At 42.7% G+C, this 9,073-nt stretch overlaps 1 protein-coding gene across 1 annotated transcript in view; it reads left to right on the top strand. All coding sequences in view use genetic code 11, as the record gives it.

Moving 5' to 3' along the window:
- EGR_08276 (Phosphatidylinositol-5-phosphate 4-kinase type-2 alpha) overlaps positions 1-9,073 on the top strand; it is a gene marked incomplete at both ends in the record, with an annotated part of 16,789 nt that overhangs the window by 1,760 nt on the left and 5,956 nt on the right. The window contains 5 exons of the mRNA XM_024497525.1: positions 1,164-1,374; positions 1,414-1,510; positions 1,544-1,696; positions 4,327-4,473; positions 7,367-7,405. Of these exons, the coding sequence (XP_024348066.1) occupies positions 1,164-1,374; positions 1,414-1,510; positions 1,544-1,696; positions 4,327-4,473; positions 7,367-7,405 (647 nt within the window). The remainder of the gene's footprint in view (positions 1-1,163; positions 1,375-1,413; positions 1,511-1,543; positions 1,697-4,326; positions 4,474-7,366; positions 7,406-9,073) is intronic.

Genomic DNA, 9,073 nt, shown 5'->3' with positions numbered 1-9,073 from the left:
GTTGACGTAACATCCGTATGACGACAATGCGATGGTGAAACGTGTCGAAACGTGCGCTTGCAAAGGCAGTAACTCACTGCTTCGTAACGAACTTTCAGCTCATTGATAGTGAAGAAGGCAGGTCCATTGGCCTATCCTATAAAATTGCTGTTTTCAGCTACACTTGCATCCGCCATTGAAATATACTTGAAATTTCTACCTCATTGACTGTCTGTAACTGCACTGTGCCTTTTTGTTTACTTACTCCCACGCAATTATCCACTTTTTTGGATAGGAATAACCACATCTAACACAAGTTATCAGTGAATTATCCTTTTGTTTACATCGGCTGGAATGAATTTTTCAATTTGTTTATGGTATAATCTCAAAATGGGATTTATTTGAGTAAATGCTCCCGAGTATTGCTACTTGCTTTTTCTACTAGTAACCCCATCATATTTTGTAATATCGCTTTCGATGAGACCCCAGTCACGGACTTCACCTTTGTCACCATTGACAGTGGTCCACCGCTTGTAACAGCAACTTGCTTATACTGCCCTGTTTCCAGGTTTCGCTCTTTAATTTGTGCTTTTCTTGGCAAACCCACCACCAAACTGGTTTTTAAAAATAGGAGAAATTTTACTTTGCAAATCAACGTTTTAGAGATAGCTGTATACGTAAATTGTGCCTTTCAAGTCACGAAGGGGTGAGTTGTCTTCGGGGGACCTATTACACCAGTTATCCTAGATGAAGACTAACCAATCAAGTGCAGCTTTTTATTCTCGATGTGGTATTAACACTTGCACTACCGAGTAGACTAATTCATACTTTCGTGGGTTTTATGCTGAAGCCCAGATATTTTCATCCATGTAGTCAGATGTATTGACTACCAAGTGTGGAGCATATGTAAACTAGACCCCTTAAGCTCTCTCCAAAAGTATGCAAGCTGACATTAGCACCCTCTTTAGCATTGACAATTGCAAGGCTAAATGCAAACAAGAAAAATTCTTTCTTTTTGTGACTGAAAAGGCGAGGCACCCCCCAAACTGTCGGGGTGAAGCGTCCAGTCTTATACATCCATTGCCCTAACTGCTTCTTTTAGTCGTTACGTTGCATTATCATCGGATATGATGAACTTTACAGGATCTGCAACCTTAATCCCTTCTTCCTCCCATTTCCTGTAGGCATGGCGACCCAGTCGAAGCAGAAGAAGTTGAAAGGCGGTCGACAGAAGTTAAAGCTCTTCCGCGCCAACGAACCCTTGAAGAGCGTCCTCATGTGGGGTATTAATCATTCTCTCACTACTCTGCAACACATGAAACCGCGCGCGGTACTAATGAAGGATGACTTTAAGGCCTATCTCAAAATTAAAGTGAAGGGCCATCTGTTTAACAAGTAGGGCATCTACCGACAACTTCATTATTCCGTGTATAGAGAGAATATGCCAAGTCGATTCAAGTTCAAGGAGTACTGTCCACTGGCATTTCAGAACCTGCGGGAGAGGTTCAATGTGGACACAAACGACTACTGGGTAAGTGGGTAATCATTTGAACTATCCATCTAGGAGTCGTTCACGCGTTACCAACCACTGTGGGACAGCGTTAGCAGTAAATCGGGCTCCAAATTACTGGTGACGTACAATAGGCATTACGTACTGAAGATGATCAGCTCGGAGGAGGTGGAACAAATGCACAACTTTATTGAAAACTACCATGAGGTGAGAGAAGAAGACCATCTTCTCTTGTTTTTTACCATTTTCCCTTTTTCCCATTGTCTACCTCTCCTAAGGTAATTTAGGTGATAAATCCTAATGGTGAATATGAAGTTGACAGCTGAAATTTGAATTTTGAGGTAATCTTCCTGGCATTAGTTTTTCATGAATGATTTTAACATATCTGGATGATAACGATGGCAACTTGATTGAGTGTTGTTTGCTTCGAGGATGTATTTGATGTTGAAATCGTCTCCTCTAGTGTCACTTGATCAATGTACTGATCTGGAGATGACCTTCAGCATAGCTTTGTCAATTCCTCTTTTCAACGCTCCACATCGCTTTCGTTGTGGTCTTTGGAAGGGCACGTGTTTTTTCTTGAATACAAGTCTTTTCTGAATAAGATTAAATTTTTTTTATAGGAAATATCTACTCACTTCACCTTCTCACATTGAGTCTGGGCTCTCTACTGTCTTGAATCTTGCATTGTTTATTAACATTACTTCGTGGAGAGAACAGACTATTTTAGTTTCTGTTGTTACTTGCTGTACGGAACAGAATGCAACCAAACGGAGCTGCAGTTAGGTTAGTTCAACCATCTAATACGGCGGCGCTGTGGTCAGGTTATGGTCATTATTCTGTTCGTGCAGTGCAACCACACAAGTGCGTGAGGGTCTGCTTGAACAAGAATTAAACGACTAACAGGCTTCTAAGTTGTATCTCTTGTAGTGCACACTTTTACGGGCCAGTTTTTTGTCTGCAAGCGACCTAGGTGTCACTCCAGCCACCTTCATTTCTATTTGGCACGTCTAGTGTCAAGAGGGGGCGCTACTCACTGGCAGCTTGGATAGGTACGAAGAGAATGTATTGCGGGGGACGAGGGAGGACAGTACCTCCAAATTCACCCAACTCTGTCTCACTGCATGGTGCTGATTTTGCCACAGAAAAGATTTGCCGCCTGGGGTCTAGCGTTGTGTTGTCTCGTAAGAACGGAGCCTTTTTTAACTCTGATTCACGAATCCTTGTGTGTGAGGAGGAAGAAGATGGTGAGGGGATGAGTTGGAGGAGTTTGTTATTTGGCCTTTAGCAAGTGAACAAACTCATCTATAATTTGTCATACTCTAGAACGAATCAAGGATAGTTTTCCAGTGATGAGGTGTTGCATGCCTAAGAAGCATGAAATGTTCGGAATGCTTGCTTAACGTTTTACTCATCAAATCTTTTCTCAAGTCTCTGCAATCCTCTCCCAACACCGCGTTAAAAAAAATTAAGCCTCTTGTCATCTTTTAGTGCTTGTGTAGTAGGTTCTCCCAATCTTTCCTCTTCAGTTGATGCAGGTGGTCGCAAATTGTTTCATCACCCGTTTTAAACCCTCCCAAAAGGTGTTCTTCATATGGTAATCTTGAGTTATTTTAATCGACGAAACAGTGGGTCTCCCTGAATCATGCATTATCATCTGCTAATTCATCACCAGAATCACATTTATCAATTCTATCTCTGGGCGGAGGGTTCTGTTAGCTCATCTTCTCATCAGGTACTGCACACAGTTGATGAGACGTTACTGATTTATTGAACGGTTGAATGATGGGTCCAAGTGAAGATTCTTTCTTTCCAAGTAAACTTTTGTTTTCCAAATGGGAAAAAAGTGATGGCAGTCTCCGTAGTTGCTTTTGTATTGGAACTGCAATGCATCATACAGTGCCACTATCTGGGCTATGGTCGATACCTTGATACTGCTGAAAGGGGATTTTGCCTGTGAGCAGCCACCTCCTTGCCCCAAAATCAAAGTTGCGCAACCATCGGGACGTGAAGTTTAAAATCTGTCTCCACTTTAAAATAGGCTCTCCCTCTTTCCGGTATTTATCGTTCGTTAAACCCAACTCCCACAAATCCAAATAGAGCTATAAGTTATGCAAATTTTGCCCTATCACCGCCCCTCGAGGGATGCCACTTTGAGGAGGCTAGCTCGAGGGCACTGATTTTATACGATGTAGCCTCTTTATCCCACTTGTCTCGTTACTCTCCCTAACAGCTATTATTCGTCATTTCTGTTAATGCGGATGAGACGGTAACAGGACGATAGTTGCATGAGTTGGATGTCTGTGTGTAGTTTTTCACTCCCTCTTCAGATTTTCGGCTATTTCAGCTAACCTCTTATCACACTTCATCTCCACATTTATCGTAATGAGCGAAGTCTACCGATTGCCTAAAGCATGAGTGAGCTTAGCACCCTTCTGTCAATATGTGAGGGTAAGGAGACTAACTGCGTAATAAGTGGAGGGGCTCTGTTAGAACGCAAATGAAAAGCCGATAATTCTGAAGCTGATTCTTTCTTTTTCATTGGTGTCAGATTTGATTAAACGAGCATTGGAAGGTAACTGAACCAATCGTCTCGAAAGCTGTCTTTTTGCCTTTGTCATAAAGGGGAAGGGGAATGAAGAACTTGGATTTGACTATTCACCAAAGTAATTAATAGTACTTATTTCGATGTCTTTGTCCATCACGAGGTCGGACCATAACTGGTCAATATGCCGGATGACTAGTCGGTCATTCAGATCAGTGCATCTTGTAAGGACTGTATTGTTAGATCACGGAAACCATGACATTTTTATTCCTTCTCTTCCCCTCCCCTTTAGTATATAGTCAATGTGCACGGACAAACGCTTTTACCGCAATACCTTGGAATGTATCGTATTACAGTGAATGATCAGGACACCTACCTTCTCGCAATGCGTAACGTATTCAGTCCACGAGTCACGGTGCATCGGAAATATGATCTCAAGGTATGTCACTATTCTTCTTCTTTAAATCTCTTTACCTTTTAAAGCCTCCAGTTCCCTCATATACAATGCCGGTGACGTTGACGACGATGACTACTCCACTTCCGTTGTGCGGGGTTACTGGTCGACTGGTCCCCTCAAAGGTTTATAGTTTATGCTTGTAGACAGGCTTCTCACCCACGTACACGCGCGCTTTCTCTAAGATTTCGCCTGCACATACTCGCTTTACCGCATATTGAGTCTTTCCGGTTTTTTGATGGATTCTAGAAGTATGGGAGTCCTGATTTTGACTTTATGGCTACCTAGAGCTATGATTGTCGTGTGGCATCATTTTGATCTCCCTCGTGATTTTGAGGGGTGACTAGTCCGAAGCCCCCCATTTCGATCAGTATTTTGCTCGCCTTTAATTCACTTTAGGGGTCATTTTTAAGGTTCGCATTGCGATTTCGCGGCTTTACACTTCACATCATCGTCCTTTGGACCTGGGGAAGCACTGTAATACCTAATTTTGGCGAGGTTGATATGACTTTATTCAAATGCCCTTTCTAGGCGATTGTTGAAGTGCTCTAATTTTCCAATGACCCTAGATCGGCTATTTTTCTCGTTTCAAATGCGGAGATTCCGGGTGGATAGGTAGAATACCTTATGATCAGAGTGAGGTGGAGGCTCATTTTAGTCGATTGTTGGGATACCTTCAGCACAGATGAGCTGGGGCTGAGGTAGTGGAAGTGGATATTGGTATCTTTTTCGTTGTTAGGTAAGTTTTAAGGGATTCTTTTCGATAATCGCAGATCGGCCGATCTCATGATCGAGAAGTTTACTTCGAATGAGTTATGTATATCATGTGGAAGAACTATGGGATTGCATTATTCTAGAATCGGAAGAGCTTGTCTTGAGTGTTTTGCCGGTTTTATCACCACTACCTTAGGTGGAGCACTCTGCACAACTTACCTCGCTTACTTCGTAATCAGCAAATATTTCATGCTTACATCAATCCCCTCCTTCAGATGTCACCCGCACCTGTGCACCACAAAGGAGAGTGGTATCACTGCACCGCACAGTCCATGACGATTCCGAGTCCCATTCTATCTCTCTTATCGACTTTTCAGCGTAGCTCCCGCATCCTCACCTGCATCAAACGTTCTGTGAGTTGGCTACCGTAGACACCAACCTTGTCATTTTGCTTCTACTTGACTAACCGGTGTGTGCAGAGGCGAAGGCACATCTCTTTTACCTTTGGTATTTTTAAGGTCTAAAAACACATACTCCACTTTTTTGTCTTCCGTTTCCTATCTGACACTCGTTTCTGCTGTTGGCGTTGGTGTAATTGTATTGGTGGTAGTTTTCCTACCCATATTCTGGCGTCACAGATATGTGTCACTTGTTATTCTTCAGTTCATGAACACCAGTCGGACTCACTCGTGCCTCGAGCAAGTTGGCTGAGTTTCAAACGGTAAAGCAATTGTAGAACGTTTTTGATCTGAAGGCGAATAAGTCAGGAATTGAGGTGGTTGGGTCATATTGGGAATAAAAAAACGTCTGGACTGTGATGGTCGCTTTTCTCCTGACGTCCTAGTGACGAAGATGCTACCTTTTGGCGTCTCTTTTCCACGATTTCTTAGTTATGTTTTGAAATCTGGGATGGCTGGTGGTCTAATATTTTTTCCGCTGCACGCTTACACTCCTCCCTGTCAGCCCAGTCGTTTGGAAACTCACCTTGCAAAGCTACATTTTTGTTGAAGTTAGGCCACCATAAATGAATCAACCGATCACATATCAATTGCTCCTTTTCCAGGCTTCTCTCCTTCATTCCCTGGGGGGGCATGTTCTTGTAATTAAGCCGATTTAAGAATCCACTAGGATCATTCTCAAGGGTGTTAGTCGCTTCATTGTAAAAAAGACGCCGAGTGCACGTGCTGACGACATATCCGCTTGCTCAAAATGGAATGCTCACTTTTGACAACTCATTATTGAATCGCAAGTACCACCTAGACCTGGTCATGTAACAGCCGGACGTAAGTATTGGCACGCATTCACAACTCTACATATAAATGCAGAGAACTGAAGAGGGTTTTTAATCCTCCCCTTCCCTTGTGTGAAAGTAAATGATGGAAGTTTTGTATTATTCTTTCTCTCTACTTATCCATTGAGGCACTGCATATCTCACCATTTCAAGATTCGCTTTAGATCCACCATTTTTTGAGTATGGCCAAAGAAGTTTCAAAGACGATTATTTCAAATTTCGCTCCTGGCGTCAGTTATCATTAGCTAATGTTACTTAAATGAATAGGTCATAGCACATCGCTTCTCCATTTCTCCATCTTTGAGCAATCTGCTGCCTTTCCTGTCATAATTTGACATCATTTTTGATGCACGAATCGGCGCAAACTCATACTTTTACCCTTTTTCCTCTGCTGTTGAGGTCCAAAATTTCACCTAATTCGGCAATTCAGTGCTTTTTTTCGTCGTGCGTGACTTTGTCACCCCTGCTGCTGCCTAGTGGCAGGCGGGTCGAGACGGGGCTGAGTTGGTTTGGTTTGGCCTGGCGGCGAGAGGGGGAGTAGGTGGTGGTGGCGGTGGGGCTGATTCGATAAACATTCAGTGCCTAATTTTAGTGGCAGAAGGCGAATTAGCCGCGCCATTGATGGCAGCACCAGTGCAGAGTGGTTGCTAATAACAATTACTGGTGAATACCGTATATCGCATTACCCAACCCAATTTGCTACGCTTGTTTTATTTTTTTGTGATTACCAGCACTTCAGAACTACTGCTTCTAATCTATTTCTGCCAAAAGAGTGGTTGTTGACAATGGTGATGGTGGTGGTTGTGCTGTTGGTCGAATCATTCGTCATAATTACCAGTCTCCAACTTAGTTTTTTTTCATTCTCTTTTTCAGGGCTCAGTCGTGGATCGTGAGGCCAATGAGAAGGAGAAGGTGAGTCAGTTTCTGTGGGGGTTAATATCGGGCGATCTTGAGGGTCAAATAGTTTTTGCAACTTCTAGGTCACTATCTTCTGAGGCCTGTAGATTGTGTGAAAGAAAGAGTGGAGCTTTAAAACTTCACCTTACCTACCTGAAGAAATGTTAGGTGGCCAAAAGTACTCATGCTATTTTTTACGTAGTTCTCGACAGGAACTTTTAAAATGCCATTGCGTGGGTGTATACGTGGTATACAATTCCCTGAAGACGACGCAAGATCTTATTAGCACTCTAAAACTCACTGGTGCAAAGAAGATTTGCACATTTGATTGGGGATAAGATAGTAAGGAGGAAAAGCCGGAGCCTTCCCTTATCCTCCGTATTGCCCCTCATATTTTCTCCAAATCCCAATTAATTATCCCTACTCTTGGCATTTGACAAGTCGACCAGTACTAGGTCGTGCAAACTGCATAGTGCTAAAACACTCACACGATCACCTCAACTCTACCTATTCATGACTGGAGAGGGGTGGGTGAATACGAGTTGTCACATGAATGTATATGAATTACCAAGCGATGACTGAATTATCATCAACTTGTGCATTGTACTCAAGCTTTGTTGACCCATTAAGTACTTTCCGCTCTGCTCTGGTTGAATTAAATTAGAAGAAATGCTCTTCTCCCTTCCTCCTGACTAATTTACAATTGCGCAGCTCATAATTATCTAATCGGTGTGTGTGTTTGATGTAAATTTCCCTGAGAATGATCTCACTACTGAATTATGCAGCTAGGGGTCTCCCTTGAGTAAATCCCTCGATTAGCAATTAGGTGGCTAATTTGTTTCCTCTATGTAAATCCACACTGACATTGCTACTCTAATCGACGTCAAAGAGAGATATCTTGCTATCATCTGTGCTGGACTTGACTCTCTTTACATTGGGAGGCTGTCAATTAAATGTACTCCAGGTTTATATTATCTGCTGGTTGGCAATAAGTCCTCTTGGAAAAAACCCTAAATTTGACACAACTCTAGAAACACACCGCTTTTAATGAAAACTTCTACTATTCTGTGGGATTGAGAATTATTACAATTGGAATCGTTACTGACATTTGAAGCATTCGCACCATTTAAATGCCTTACCGCTGAGCAGCTGAGCATCCCACCCTCGTTCTGTATTTGAAATCCTCCTCAGACGTCAACGGATTCCCTTGGTTAGATAGAACCTGCACCAGCTATCACATTCTGTTCTAAATTCCCACTACCACTGTTGTCTGTTAGGTTGACTAATGCCGTCTGATTTGCTTCGTGACATTTGCACCGGTTGTTACGGCAACTAATGGTATCTAACGGTAGTAAATGGATTTCACTTGCTGTTTATTGCTGCATGGAGTGACGCCACGATAGCCTCGGCTCTTAAACGTGAAAGGAGATAAGTAAAACGTTTAATCCGTTAAATTAACACATCCATCCTGCTGAATCATCTTCACTGTTGTTCAGGTGCGCGAACGGAAGTTAGTCAAGCGAAAGCTGGTAAGGAAACGAAGAGGCTGGAAAAGATATTTCATTGGTCACTTCCTTTCTCAGTCATCTCCCCCCCCCCCCCCCCACTGTTTTCATCCATCTCTCCTCTCACTCTTCGCTGCAGTTTTGTTCTTCATACTTTCCCTCCTTCTCCTCTTCTAAT

This window comes from Echinococcus granulosus (genome assembly GCF_000524195.1).
Source record: "Echinococcus granulosus chromosome Unknown EG_S00101, whole genome shotgun sequence".
Taxonomy (NCBI): domain Eukaryota; kingdom Metazoa; phylum Platyhelminthes; class Cestoda; order Cyclophyllidea; family Taeniidae; genus Echinococcus; species Echinococcus granulosus.
The sequence above is the reverse complement of the archived record's forward strand: the minus strand, read 5'-3'. Positions and strand labels throughout refer to the sequence as shown.